Source organism: Anopheles coluzzii, chromosome 2 (assembly GCF_943734685.1).
Source record: "Anopheles coluzzii chromosome 2, AcolN3, whole genome shotgun sequence".
Lineage (NCBI taxonomy): Eukaryota > Metazoa > Arthropoda > Insecta > Diptera > Culicidae > Anopheles > Anopheles coluzzii.
Window position 1 is genome coordinate 94,897,890 of NC_064670.1, and position 15,751 is coordinate 94,913,640.

Consider the following 15,751-nt stretch of genomic DNA (forward strand, 5'->3'; position numbering starts at 1 on the left):
AGGGGTCGGCAAGTTTTTTAAGTAAAGTTTTGCAATAATGTTTCTCCTATTCTTCTATTTTATTAACACCACCATTACACCAACGTCAAAAGAGAAAATGGTAATAATCTTCTTATTCTTCTTTTTTGGCACAACAACCGATGTCGGTCATGGGTCACTGTACACGATCACGTCACTGTATGCCCTCCATTCTAGTAGACTTGGCTTTAGCAGTAACTTATGTATTCACCATAGCGGGAAAGTCAGTCCTACGTATGGGAGCACGGTCTGAACGGGACTTGAACCCGTATCGGGCATTTGTTTTTTACAATATTAAATATTGGTATTCCTAAATTATCCAGTCGCTATAAAGTTTATGAAACTTTGACCATGATTTTAATTTTTTTCCGATTCCGACTCCGGCAAAATGGAACCACTAGATCCGCCTGGAGTCGTAGTCGTCCGGAGTCGTTCGGAGTTGTTCGGAGTCGTCCGGAGTCGTCCAGAGTCGTCCGGAGTCGTTCGGAATCGGAATTGGTCGGAGTCAACAGGAGCCGTGTGGTATAATGTGCTTGTGATCAGACATTTGCTTTCGTTGTGTTTTTTTTTTGTCTTCCACTTTGCGCGTGCACTTCTTATACAGGCATTTGTTTCAAAGGCCAACCTCGGCCGACTCCAGACGACTCCGGATGACTCCGTCTGTAACCGATTTCGGATGAATCCAGAAGACTCCGAAGACTTCGAAAGATTCCGAACGACTCCGGACGACTCCGAACGACTCCGAACGACTCCGGACGCCTCCGGACGACTCCGAACGATTACGGACGGCTCCAGACTATTCCGGGCGATTCCGAACGACTCCGGATGATGCAGGGCGGACCTACCTTCCTGAGTCAATTCCGAATTTATCGGAGCCGGATCGGAGTCAACTCCGGATTTTTGCCAACTTTTCCAATCACTAGTGTAAACCATTTGGTGTAAACTAGTGTAAACCTTGGTTGAAGTGAGTATTCGGGATGCCAAATCAACTAGAATGTAACGTGAAAAGTACTCAGGAAATATGTTTGAAAGCATTCATTAGATTGTTTGATTTCTCAACTAAGATTTTGGTCGCATGAGGGCATATTGGCATATTGTATCACAAAAGTTTACAGTTTTGCCGCTAACAAGAAATCACTGTGTACTAGTTTAATATAATAGTGTTAATTATTTAATAAAAAATAGTTTTTTTATTTAATTTATTTTTGATTTAAATAATAACAGTACATAAATTAAAAGCTACTAAGTTGTTGTACTGAAATTTAACGCACAGTTTACAATCAAATGTCAGGATTGCTCTTTTCTCGTGCTATAGCTTAGCCATTTGCAATACATTTCTGTATTATAAATTCAAAAGCTATTATCCAAAATTATCAAACTATTTTAACGTTCTATTGTTTTCGATTCAAGTACTTCCCATTAGTATGGATTCGATTGCTGCATTTCATTCATTCATTTCATCCTTCTGTACATTACAATCAAGGACTTTGCCGACCCCTGGTTTATAGCGATAAGTCTCTCAGTTTGATTTCGCAGAACGATTGAGAGATATAAAGAGAGTTTTGCACATTCGCAAAAGCGTCCGCGCGTATGCGTGCTGTGGACCAGCTTAATTTTGGGGGCATTCACGAAGCAGTCTCATCGCCACGGACAATCTCCACAACAAAACAACCAGTCAAGAGAAACCCTTTCAACAAGCGGTGTGTGTGTGTGCGTTCGTTCAATGTCCGGCGGTGAAACAAAACATGGCGATATATTGTGCATTGGCGAAATCTTCGAATCGATCGCCGGTAAAGATGAGCAGACTTTGGCCCGTACCCTGGAACTATCGTCCATCAAAACCATGCTGCTGTTCGAATCTGTGTACGGCATTTCCCCGCTGCTGCACTGTGCACGGACCGGCGACATGAGTCATCTCGGATTGGTGCGCTGTCTGCTGAGGAGTGGCTTGTGTGATAGTGAGACGGTTGATAGCAAGGGCCGTACAGTGCTGGCCGGCTTAGTGGGGGCACATGCGCAAACCGAACGCACTGCTGCTGCCGGCTTTCTCGAGCGGATGATCGAAATCATCATCGAAGGAGCCGACGACTCCACCGCTTGCTATAGGATGCTGAAGCACAACTCCTTACCGCTGTTTAAAGCGTTTCTTTCGCTCAAGCAGTACGACGAGGGTCGGCTGTTCGAATGCCTTACCTGCGCGCTAACGAAGCTAAGAGTAAAACTGTTCATTTTAGCGGTGGATTTGGAACTGTTTGTCCTCGGCATACTGGCTGACTATGAGTTTCGGCATTTGTCGGGCAAGTGGACGGGCGATCGCGGTACAACGGTTGACGAATGGAAGGCTCAAGCTGGGGTTGTGATCGACTGCTGGTCCGTGATTGGGAAGAGGTACGATAATGCGTCGTGTAACGATATTGATAACCGGTTGCTGCATCGATTGCTGGTGATACATAACCACCTGTACTTTCTGCACTACCTAAACCAAAACCATCAAAGAAAATTCCTCGAACATCTGAGGCTGCATGAGGCAATATTTTGTTTGGCCGTGTTTTGGAACACTCAGACAGTTCCAACTAAGTTTGCCATTTACCGATTCGGCTTCAACAAACGCATCGTGATGGAATTTGTCCGTATGATTGCATTTCAGTTGGTGAAGGTAAAATGCTTTCTCGAGCAGACGGAGCAGAAGTTAAGGGAGATAATTGGCGAATGCGAAAGTACGATAGTCTACAAAAAAGAATCGTTGATCGAGGAGTTGATGGAGAAAATGAGGATGTCGTGTAAAGTGACCATATGCCAACAATATGAAGCGAAATGGATCGCAATCGGAAGTAGCAACCAAAATCCTGACACGCTCATAATAGAAATGATAAAAAGAATAAGGAAGGAAGATAACGAATGGGCAAATTCAAAGGCACACGAGCTAAAAGCACTTCAACAAATGCAGAAACAATGGCTCATTGAACAATTTGAGGGCAGGTTGAAGTGCATCAAGCAGCCGCAAAACGTTGCCGACCGTATATTGGCAGAATTGAAACGGAACCCAGTGGACAGAATTGCCGCTACAATCGTAGCAAGCGAATCGTTCGATTTGGAGCATTTGATGCGAGGGAAAGATCGACGCACCAGGCGCAAGCTGATCAAATGTTACGGCCAGTTGAGGCAACTATACTCACTGCACAAAATCTACATCGTCTTCTCACACGTGTCCAGAGTGCAACCAGCCAACGTGGAAACGTTTCAGGACTGCTTAAAGCGCACCGTCATGACGCTGGGTGAGATGCTGAAAAACACCAAAAGTACCCCGAACATGCCAAACGGTCGGCTGAAGCAGGCCATGGGCTGCATGATTACGCGCCGGTTCGCAGACATTGTCATTTCTTTGTGCAACAGCTATGCACGACCATTCTCCCTCTCACAATTGCTGATTGACGCAAATTTGGAACGGCAAGTGTATAGCTCTCTTCCCCAACAGACAGTCGTCATAAGGATGGTAATGAATCTGCTCTTTGTCATAGTGATGGCAGAGGTGCGTCGCAGCTTCTACGGGATGTTGATGCGGTGCGGTTCGCTAGATGCGCTACGATCGCTACTGATCTATACCAGCAAGCAGGATGTGTTTTCTACCCCGATACAGACAGTTTTCGGGCAGGTTACGCAGTATTTTGCCAACGTAAAGCGACTGTTGGAGGAGCTGAGTGAATATCCTGTTGGTAATACGGTTGAGTTCACTAAGATACAGGAACAATTCCAGATCCAGTGTGGCATTGTGGATGAGGTGAAGGCGATGCTAGCAGCCGAAAAGGAGCTCGATTACGAGAGCTTGCGTCAAAAGTGCATTTCGTGCAACGATCTACCTACAATACGGAGGCTGCTGCACTCGAAGATTAATGCGTACCGGCCGAATGCGGTGCTGGAAAGCATTTGCAACAGATGGAACGGCAATGGCTCGAGCATATTGCGCAGCCCCGGGATGGTTGTTCGACTATCAGGTATCGATACCGAACTCGTGTGCAATGAGCTTGCGCGGATTGTTAATGCTACTAGAGAGGCGAAAACATCTTATAAAAACCATACACGCCAACTGATCGAAGATCTTAACATAAGTGAAGAAGTCGACGATGTCGAGGGTGTTGAACAGCTAACTGAGCTGCTAGCTCCGTACTACGAGAACATATTCTTGCTGGACAAAAAGTGGAGCGTGCTGAAGTCATTCTGCAAACAGCGACGCTTACCATGGAACGAAACGGATGCACAAAAGCTGCGCCAGCGGGACGAGCAACAGCTGCAGACACTGTACGACGAGCGCCACCGCAAACTGCAAACGATTCTGGCCCGGCCAGACTTTCAACAGGCGGATCCGGTGCGACGGAATATCTTCGTACAGGAAGACATGAATGCTACGCTGGAGCAGCTGCAGCTAGAGCTGTGTGCAATACTGACCGCGGTTGGATACTTTGGCGACAGATTTCAGCGCATCAAACAGGGCATACCGTTGATACAGGGTAGAAACTATCGGAACCTGCTGGCGCACGACTCGCTCTCCTACAACATGCTCTCCGGCAGTGGGGACGTGAAAAAGACAGTCAATGCCTTGGTGTTTAACAGGCTGCAGATTCGGTTATTTGAAAGCAAGCAAAACGAATCGATCGAGCTTCACTTACCCTCACTAGAGAATATGTATCAATGGGTCGAGGAGCAACAGCAGCTCCTAGCATGTGTGGTTGCTGATGATCTTAACCAGACACATGCGATGATGCGGTCCGGTGGAGAGATTAAGAGTTATTTTTGCTTCACACCGGATCTAGCGCAGTATTCGGCTGCATACTATTCCATAGGCCACAAGATAAAAGCATATTGTGCTCTTGCTCCATCCCTTGTACTATTGTTTGATCGCTATTTTCCCTTTTCGGCGAATACTGAGTAATGACGCGGCATAACTTGTGCTAGAGTAACTTTGAGTTTGGCTAAAGTTTGTTGTTGAAGTCAAGTTGTTTTTAAACAAGGAACTGTTTCTATTCCCCACAAAACACATAAGGCAAGCACGATCGGGCTCTCTTGAAATTAGGTGGGCGACACAGGGATATTGGTAACACAGGGTTTCGTTGATAATGCCTGAACTCGTCAGGACATTATGCTAAATCTGGGGCACCTTTCTCAACACACACATTTACACCTACTAGACATGCGGTTTAACAAATTGTTGATACGTACGTGTGTACATCAGCATACGAACGATTAAGGAAAGTGTCCCATAGCCTTAAAATAAAGCGAGAAACCCTGTAAAAGATACACAGCAAATAACAATATCGCACATTATACTAGAAACAAACTGATCGGATATCATTTTAAACATCAAAGGTGAGACAATAAAATAAATTAATGATCTTAGCACTTTCGCAAGCTTACTAAAGCTTTCTGTATAGATGCCTTCCTTTTTTTTATTTCTAAGGATTTACCGACATTTTACCATAATACAACAAGGCAAAATTCGAACCACTAGTTCCGCCCGCTCTGTAATGGGATGGAATCCGAAGCCCCATTGAGGGATAACACAGGCTCTCCTATCCAACTCCTATTCCGACACGTCCTCGTCATGCAGAGTGGTAACATGTGTCACCACATATCCAAGCTTGGGTACACGGGCTTGACCCAACCCCTTGGGCGGATGGTGGCATATGGCGAACCAGGAGGGGGGTGGGTATCCCGGGAAACCGGGTGCCTGAACGTCGGGGGGCAACCTGACGCTAAACAAAACGGTCACGTGGGCGCGGGGCCAGTCACCCAGTCTCATGAAATCAACGACTACGGAAAGCTACGGAAGATTTCGAAACGGACCTCACGATACCGACCATACGCAATGCCCCCGGACTACTCTAAAAATGGGCTCATGGAACGTACGCACTCTAAGCGAATCCGGAGCCTTGAAAAAACTTGATGATGCCCTAGCCACACTGAGCATGGACCTCGTAGCTCTACAAGAGATTCGGTGGCTAGGGAACGGTGTGCAGAACAGGCGTGGTAAGCATTGCTACGACATATACTACAGCTGCCACGACCGCCACCGCGTGCTCGGAACGGGTTTCGTCGTAGGTCCCCGGCTGAAACCCGCAATCATGGATTTCAAGGTTATAAACGATAGGCTATGCACCCTGCGCATGCGAGGCAAATTCTTCAATATAATCCTCATAAACGTCCACGCCCCTACCGAAGATAAAAAGGAAGAGGAGAAGGACCTTTTTTACGGCCGCCTCGCTAGAATCGTAGATGCGTGCCCCAGGCATGACCTCATAATCATCCTGGGGGACTTCAACGCAAAAGTCGGTAGGGAGCCAATGTACCGCCAATACACTGGCTGTCACAGTCTGCATGAGCACAGTAACGATAATGGTATTAGATTGGTCCAGTTCGCCGCAGCGAACAATCTGGTTGTAGGAAGTACCAAATTTGCGCGGAGGGACATCCACAAAATGACGTGGGCGCACCCGGATGGCGAATCCTTCAACCAGATCGACCACGTGTTAATAAGCCGCCGACGACAGTCGAGCCTGTTAAACGTCAGAACCTATCGAGGAGCCAATATCGATTCCGATCACTACTTGGTTGGCCTAGTGATACGTTGTAGAATCGCCCGCCCCCGCGACAATGGGGGCGGAGAAAACACGCAGCCTCGGCTCAACACGGACTCTCTAAGGGACATTACTGTCCAACAGGAATTCAAATCCGCTTTAGACGAGTCTCTACTACCAGAAAACAGTTATGAAACTACGAGCGAGAGGTGGAACGCTCTAAAAACAAAAATAATAAACTGTGCAAGAAATATACTCCCACCACGTCGTGGCAACACCAAATCTGGCTGGTTCGACGATGAATGCAGACAAGTGACCGAACGTAAGAATACTGCATACCGAGCAATGCAGCAACGGCATAGAACGCGGGCATGCGCAGAGGAATATTCACGGCTCAGACGCGAAGAGAAAAGAGTTCACCGCTCCAAGAAGCATGCTTTGGAAGAGCAAAACATGCGGGAACTCGAGCAAACCAGAGAGGTGTACGGACCGACACAAAAGTTTTACCAAGCGATAGCAGGTCACCGAAACAACGTTGTACCTAAGGTAACCTGCTGTCGCAACAAGGATGGAGATCTGGTCAGTAACCAGCCAGAGGTCCTCTCGCGGTGGGCTCAGTACTTTGATGAATTACTCAATGACCAGTTTAGCGAACAGCTGGAAGCGCCACTAGCAGATAGTGTCATGCTACTGCCACCTAGCATAGAAGAAACACGAAAGGCTATCCGTCGGCTGAAAAATAACAAGGCACCCGGAACCGACGGAATTGCAGCCGAACTGGTCAAGAATGGAGGTGCACGACTAGAAAACCAGATTCATCAAATTGTTACTGAGGTGTGGGATAGCGAATCGATGCCTTGTGATTGGAATCTCGGCATCATCTACCCCATATACAAGAAGGGAGATAGGTTGGACTGCAACAACTACAGGGGTATTACGGTATTGAATACCGCCTATGAAATATTCTCCCTGATCCTTCAGGATCGCCTTGTCCCGCACGTCGAAGAGATAGTAGGAAACTATCAAAGAGGATTCCGAAACGGAAAATCAACCACTGATCAGATCTTCACCATGCGGCAGATATTGGAGAAGATGGCTGAATACAGAAACGACACATTCCATCTCTTCATAGACTTCAAAGCCGCATATGATAGCATAACCAGGGTAAAACTGTACGACGCTATAAGCTCTTTTGGAATCCCGGCCATTCTGATAAGGCTAGTTAGAATGACTATGACCAACGTCACATGCCAGGTGAGGGTAGATGGAAAACTCTCAGGACCTTTTGCTACCACCAAAAGTCTGCGCCAGGGGGACGGGCTTGCTTGTCTCCTATTCAACCTGGCGCTAGAGAGGGCCATCCGCGACTCGAGGGTGGAGACTACGGGAACCATCTTCTATAAGTCAACCCAGATAAACGAGGCAAAGACCAAACTGATGGTGGCAACATCAGCGAGCCTACCAATAAATAATCCGAATCTACGTAGGCGTGATGTACAGATAGGTGAACGCACTTTTGAAGTCGTTTCATAATTCACCTATCTTGGGTCAAAGGTCAGCAACGACAACAGTATGGAAGCTGAGTTGTGCGCAAGGATGCTGGCTGCCAACCGGTCATTCTACAGCCTGAAAAAGCAGTTCACCTCAAAGAACCTGTCGCGACGGACGAAGCTGGGACTATATAGTACCTATATAGTACCAGTACTCACATACGCCTCTGAGACATGGACACTGTCCAAATCTGACGAAACCCTCTTAGCCGCGATCGAGAGGAAGATACTCAGAAGGATACTTGGACCCGTATGTGTGGAAGGACAATGGAGGAGCCGCTATAATGACGAGCTATACGAGATGTACGGCGACCTCACTGTCGTACAGCGTATCAAGCTCGCCAGACTCCGGTGGGCTGGCCATGTTGTACGCATGGAAACGGACGACCCAGCCCGTAAAGTCTTTTTAGGCCGTCCACAAGGACAGAGGAGGCGTGGTAGGCCCAAATTGAGGTGGCAAGATGGCGTGGAGGCGTCCGCCATTAAGGCCGGGATAACGGACTGGCAGACGAAGGCGCGAGACCGTGAGCGGTTTCGGACACTCCTGAGGCAGGCCAAGACCGCAAAGCGGTTGTAGTGCCGGATAAGTAAGTAAGTAAGTAAGTTCCGCCCGAATTTGGAGTTGTTCGGAGTCAGCTGGAGTCGTTCGGTGTCGTCTGGACTCGGCCGGAGTCGTTTGGAGTTGGAGTCGTCGGGTGTCGTTCGGTGTCGTCCGGGGTCGTCCGTAGTCGTATGGAGTCATCCGGAGTCGTTTGGATTCGCCCGGAGTCGGCCGGAGTCGATCAGAATCAAAGTCTTTTGGAGTCCTTCAGAATCGATCAGAGTTGACTGGAATCGGTGTCGATTGGAGTCAACAGGAGCCATTGGAGTAAACAGGTGCAATGTGCTTGTAAGCAGGCATTACATTACGTTGTGTTTTTTTGTCTTTTACTTTGCTCGTGCACTTTGTATACAGGCCTTTGTTTCGAAGGGCGACTCCTGCCGATTCAGGCCGACTTCAGATGACTCCGAATCCGGATGACCCCTGGCGATTCCAAACGATTCTGAACGACTCCGAATAATGCTGGGCGGATCTACCTTTCCGAATCGGTTCCGAAATTGTCGCAGGCCGATCGGAGTCGACTACGGATTTTTGTCCACTCCTAACCCTTCACTAAACATCACTAAGATGGCCGTACTGGGAAGATCGTCGATTTGCACAACAGTATTTTGGTTCAATGCATCTAAAAGTGCTGGAGAAACAGCATCCAAACCTCGCCTAAATGATTAGCCCCTCATACTGTCGTTTTAGGAGGACAGTTCATGAATCAAAACGTCCGTAAATTGAAATATGATCTCAAAACTGACCGGAATATGAATCAAAATATTGTTGCAGTTTAATGAGTTTTTACAATGTTTCGAATTAAACTATTAGATTTTTTTCTCAAATTAAGAAGGCTTGCTTCAGTAAAGTGACTAAAACAGAGGTATAGCCAATTTAATATTAATCAGTTGGAAAATATTATATGTCAAAAATGTCTTTAAGTGTCCGTAATTTGAAGCAATTTGTTCGAATCCATGATATCCAGTTTGTACACAATTTTCGTAATCCAATATAAGGGAACGCAGCTATTAATAAGGGTACAGCAAATAGATCCCGGACGGGTGGAAATTTCATATGTACGTAGTAAACCATCAAGTGGACTAAACATTTTGTAAAAATGGATATAAGGCTCATAAACAATTAACAGTGTAAAAAAAACTTTGCTCAAGGCATAACATTGAGATGAACTAAAATGAAATTAAACGACTTAAAAATGATTAAAAATTAAAAATCAGCAAACATATCGATGAATCATTTTGCAACACCACGATCGATCGCACGTCAACGATCGATGATCAGAACAGTAACTAGTGTTTATTAGCGGTGGGTCATACGATCCATTTCACGACCCGACCCGTCCGGTGCGAGCCAATCGGAATCGATTCTGACACGTGAGTGCAGCGGGTGCGCTAAGTCGGAGTCGGAATCAAATCCGGCCCGCGGGTGCAACGAGTTCGGGTCGACCCGAATGATGAGTAGGTGCAAGAAAGCATAAGCGACTCCGACCCGTTGGGGCCGCGAGTTCGGGTCGAGCAATGAACACACCTTGGACCGACTCGATTCGAACTTGCTGCACCAACGGGTCAGAGTCGCTTATGCTTTCTTGCACCTACTGAACCTACTTTTACTTTTAAGGTCGACCCGAACGACTCCGGATCGCTTACGGATGGCTCCGACCCGGTAGGTTCGGATCGACCCGCCCATCACTAGTGTGTATGCCTATTGTTCCTCAGCTTAGTATTAAATTAAATACTCAACACAACACCGCAACACGTGTTTAATATTCCTGTTGAAAATTGTCATCTATGAAAGAACAGGCCGAACAGGAGCCGAGTTTGGTAAGGCGAAATAATGTTTTGGCAACATTTCGATTGGGAGTTTCATTAACACAGGTAAACTTACAGAATTTTGATTACGCACTACTTTACAGCGTTCGCACAGTGACGGTCACGGTGGCAACGAGGAGCACCACCGACAGCAGCCAACTAGCCCCGGCAACCGATGCGGCCCCAGACGGTCCAGTCGACGTACCGCCGGCCGACGGCACCTCCTCCGGCCCGTTCGGGATGACGTTCTCCTGCGTCTGCTCGTCGGTCGCCACCAGCACGGCGTTGCTGATCGTCTTCAGCAGCGGGTACTTGCCACTAACAGGCGGCGGTATCGTCAGCCCCGCTCCGCCAAAGTCTTTGTACGTGTCCGCTTCCGGTGCGCACAGCCCATTGAAGTCGTCCGTATCGACCGACCACACCATCAGGCCGGCGAGCTTTTGCCGCACAGCAAATCGTACCTTGTTTGCGATCGAGCGTGTACTATCGTACACGACCACCTGCGAGGCAGTGCCGTTCGACTTGATCGCCACCATCTCGGAGGCGGCCGCGTCCCACTCGAGCGTCCAGTCGTCCGGGTTGCGCTTCAGCTCCTCGCACACCTCGTTGTAGCCCATGAACCCGTTCTCTTTGGTGGAGGGCCCGGCAAACCCGACCTTGTCGGACGTGTCGCCCAACCGGGCCTTCGCCATCGGGCTGACGAAGGTGCGGCCGTAGAACGGGAGCCCCAGCACGAGCTTGCTGGCCGGTGCGCCCAGCTCGAGCAGATGCTCGATCGAGTACTCCACGTTCAGGTAGTCGCGGCTGGTTAGTGGTGCGTTCGGCCCGATCCGTCCGTCCCAGCTGCCCTTGTAGTCGTAGCACATGATGTGCAGAAAGTCCAGGTACTTCGAGAGCGCCTTCACGTCGTACGCCGAATCGATCGTGTCCTTGCCCGCACCGAACGCGGACGTTAGCAGCAGGTTGTGCTTGCGGAACAGCTGGCTCAGTTCGCGCACGAGCGCGACAAAGTTTTCCCGATCGGCCGGTTTGCCGCCGCGCTGCGTCGGATACTCCCAGTCCAGGTCAAGCCCATCGAACCCGTACTGTCTGCAAAGGGAGCCAAGGAAGAAGGTGAGTGAGTTTGCGAAAGGTTGGCCGTTGGCTACTGGCTCTTACTTGACAAAGTCGAGTGCATTCTTCACGAATGCTTGGCGCCGTTCCGGGTTCGCCGCCAGGTTGGAGTACTTCTCCGAGCCCTCGTTCCAGCCACCGATGGCGAGCAGCACCTTCAGATGGGGATGTGCGGCCCTCATGCCGGTCAGCTTTTCGTACCCACCCTTGCCGTAGTTGTCTTTCAGGTCCTGCCAGGCATCTGTTGGGACGAAGCAACGTAAGCAATACGTAAGAAGCATTAGTTAGATTAGGGAACACTAGAAGCCTTTTGCAAACTTACCCAGCGATTTGATGGCATTCTTCTCCTCATCCAGCCCGGCAAACGCGTAGATGGCATGCGTACAGAGGGTGGGATCGAAGGCGTCGAGCGGGTAGGACGCGCTACCGGTACGGTAAACGGCCCAGGTGGAGATGTAGCACGTCACCACCCGATCGTGGTCCGTCACTGTGAAAAGCATAGCGAGAGGTTGGATAAGTGGTACCGCCGCAACAAGGGCCAGGAAATTGTCACGCCTCAAAACCGGGAAGTGGGCAAGAAGGTGTAGTTTGTGCGCAGTATTTGCAAGCAAGCATGCGGCCACTGAAAACCCCCACGGCCATGGCGTCATGGTTGGATAACTGGTTTGCGCGGCAACCAAGAGGCATCGGACCGTCTAGCTTGGTGGCTTGTATCGGATATGTATGGTGCTGTGTGTGTGTGTTTGTGTTCATTACCGGCATAGCATTACATGACTCGACTCAATCCTTGATAGCGCCCTTCGGTAGGGCCATCCATTTGATGGTTTTTCTTTGTGGCGCATTAATGCTACGAGGAATCTTGAGCTACAGGGCAAATGAACTAAAGGAAGGAATTCATTTGGAAGCTATTCGGCAAAGAAATGGCACACTATTGGGTCTGCCGAAGGTGAAAGTGGCATATCTAGAGAGGGGTTTATGTGAAGATACTCGTGATAGTGATTAAAATGGCTACCGAATTCAATCATTCCAAATTCCAGTTTCGATCCTCGAAGTCTGTGTTGGCTAATGTCGTTAGGGGAAGACTTAAACTACAGATCCTTGAGGAACTTGTTGTTAATCTGTTGCTAGGAATATGTGATTGTTCTTCTTTTTATTATTTATACTAAAGATCCTAGAAGAACCTTTTGATATCATGTTTCTAGGAATAGGTACTTCTACTTCGATGTTTTTCCTGATTTGACATAATGATCTAGGCGCGATAATACTGTCCAGAAAAATAGGCTTCCTCGACTCTTCCTTGAACAACGTCCAGTCTTGTTGGAGTAGGTACGTCTATGGAATAGGCCACTGGGTCCTACCTCGTAATAGTAACTTCAAGAAGTAACTCATATCTTCCATAATGGTACCAAACTGCTGAGGAGGGAATTGAATAATGCGTTCGCTTGTTCGGCTTGCTCTTCCGGGAAACCTGATACAGAAACGCCCTACCGGTTCGCGTACATTGAGTCGGTACATTCATCACACGGTTGGGGGGGGGGGGTCTTCCTCAAACACCAGGCCAGTCAAAAGGAGACCCGCACCCCCTTAAATTGGGGCGCGGGAGTGTAATGTTTGTTTACAAAACGGCAGATGAGGAAAGAAAAAAACAAATACCACACCGTTCATTATCGTGTTCGTGTTTAGACGCACTTTGGGCGTTTGACAATACGCGTGGTTCATCTTCCGGTCCCCAAATGCTGGGCCCCTGTGCTTGCATCCACAAAATTCGATGGAAAAGCTAAATTTCTTGAGAATTGTTGACTACTTTCCAGTTCATACAATAAAACTGAATGTTTCAAATGTTTGAGCAAGTGTTAATGGGTGAGTTAAGCAGTTTCGAATTCTACGATCGGCTGCGATCAGCATTTAAATTAACACCTTACAAGATCGCAGATAGGAACCGTCCGACAGCCGAAAAACATCCAAATATTCCACTCCGCTACGAAACCTAAGAGTCTTAACGTTTATTGGATGATCGGTGACCTACAACAACGACGCTAGGTGTGCGGTGTCGGAAATTGCACATGATACGTTCTTCCGTCTTTTTGGAAAGAAGCGGGGAAACTTTCACACCGTAAAAATGGTGGTAAGACGAGGGGGGGATTAATTGGATATGTGTGAGGATTAATTGGGGCACTTTACACAGCTAGTGAATGCAGAGCGACCCACGATCGCGGCTGCATGAGTCATGCTATTGGCGGTGTGCCCCTTTTACGGGAGCAACAAAACGAAGACAAAAACTAATCCAAACCACCAACAACTACCCAAGAATGGGTTAAGAATTGCGGTTGCGTTTGAGGAAACCAGCAATGAGGAAGTATGAGAGGCCAATACCTAGAAGCGAACGATTAGTAATAGCGTTCGGAATTTGTCTAACGTGAAACAAACAGGTTCTTGGGCTGGTTCTTCTTCTGTAAGAATGGATCCGAAGAAGGCTTAAGCAGATGCTAATGACGATTAATATTCCGTCCCATCCTGATCCCATGCACCCGCATGTAAATCATACATTTATTCGCAATCTTTTATGCTTTTACGCGCTTTGCTTGAGTTTGATTGCTACTTTCCTACAGAGCGAGCATTCTAGATCCTGCACGCGTAATTGGACGCGATCAGGAAGTCGAGCGTGGAATGGACTCCGGGGCTTAGCGATCGTTTCAACGAACTGCTCCAAGGCCAAACCACCTTAGGTGCAATCTGAGGTGTATGCGCGCATGCGAGATGGCAATCCATCCCATCAACGCGCTGGAGAAATGAGACGCTAATGGTAGAACGAGCTGTGGAACTCGTTCTACGTCCTATGGGGCAAGCATACTGGTCACATCCCACGGGAAGGGAGGAAGATGAACCATCTGAGGGGCCACCAGTGTCTAGCTGCTGCTGACATGTGGCCTTTCAAGCTCTTACTTTCTATGATCGCGAGCAACTTTGCTCGGTTGGGCTAGGCCCAAATGGAGAGATATACATACCGACGGCACCGCTCCCAGAACGGGCGTGTAGCAGCAGCACCAACAGAGCGACCAGCGTTAGGCAACAGCCAATCCTCGGCAATCGATTCACCGTCGGCAGCAGCATAATTATGTTGTCTGCTGGCTTCTGTCTCGAGCACACCAAGTCTCTGGGAAGCGATCTTGCTCTTCCCCTTGTTTCCTTATCAGTTCTTGCTTCTCGCACTTTGGCGGTATTATATCGCGCAACACTTGTTCGACGGGGTTTGTTTCTTGTTTTCGATGATTTTTTTTTCGTCTTTCTGCTCTCCCTACCCCTCCCTAAATAGATCACTATCACTCACTTCCTTTGGCGTGTGCGCGGCGCTCCAGCGTAAAGATAAGCGTAAACAACACAAAATGCACAATTTTAAACGATTTTTTTTCAACACCGTCTACGGGGCCGCCGATGCGTATCTGAGCGCTTTGTGTGCACCGATCGTTTTGTGAAAGAAGGAAAAAAAAACCTTCTCTTAAATGTCACACACTTCCCTCACGCGCTCAAGTGAAGGGAATATACGAGGGAGCGTTCGCGCAAAGAAGTCGCCACGACATCAACGCGCACCAAGCAACGAACGCGCTTTCGAATGTTGGTCGAATGTTGGCAAAGGGAAGGGGATGGAAGGTGATCGCTTTGTGATGGACGCGAATGTGTAGAGCGGACCGACCGTCACGGCAGTTGCGCGAGAACCGTTGGCTTCCACGGTGCGGACAGAAGTGAAGCTAACCTTTTCCCCGCTTGTGTGGGCCACTTCTTGCGTGCGGTTGCTGCGGCCACCAATACCAGTGCACCGATGCAACACTACCACCATCACCACTAGCAATGTCGATTGGTGGTCGATTTGTGGCTCTCTGTCTTGTGCGCTGCGTGTACGGGTCTGAGAGAGCCTGTCTTGTTCGGGGCATGTTGCTGTGGTAATGCTCTCTTTCAATGGAGTGTGCTTTTTGGTGCTCATTTTTGAGGGAAATATCGTACGCACGAGGCTTACATTATGTTCCGTGACCCAGTTCGTATCGGGCTTCTATACTATTTTGCTGACGATTAGAAGAGGTTAGAAGTTCTCTTAAG

At 48.3% G+C, this 15,751-nt stretch overlaps 1 protein-coding gene across 1 annotated transcript; it reads right to left on the reverse strand.

The window, feature by feature from the left end:
- Positions 1-10,554: 10,554 nt before the first annotated feature.
- LOC120948736 (probable chitinase 2) lies at positions 10,555-15,419 on the reverse strand. The gene is made up of 4 exons (XM_040365415.2): positions 14,665-15,419; positions 11,982-12,146; positions 11,705-11,900; positions 10,555-11,635 (listed from the first exon to the last, which is right to left on the reverse strand). Exons 1-4 carry the CDS (start codon positions 14,768-14,770, stop codon positions 10,645-10,647), a joined length of 1,458 nt encoding a protein of 485 aa, XP_040221349.2. The 5' UTR covers positions 14,771-15,419; the 3' UTR covers positions 10,555-10,644.
- Between the last annotated feature and the right edge of the window lie 332 nt (positions 15,420-15,751).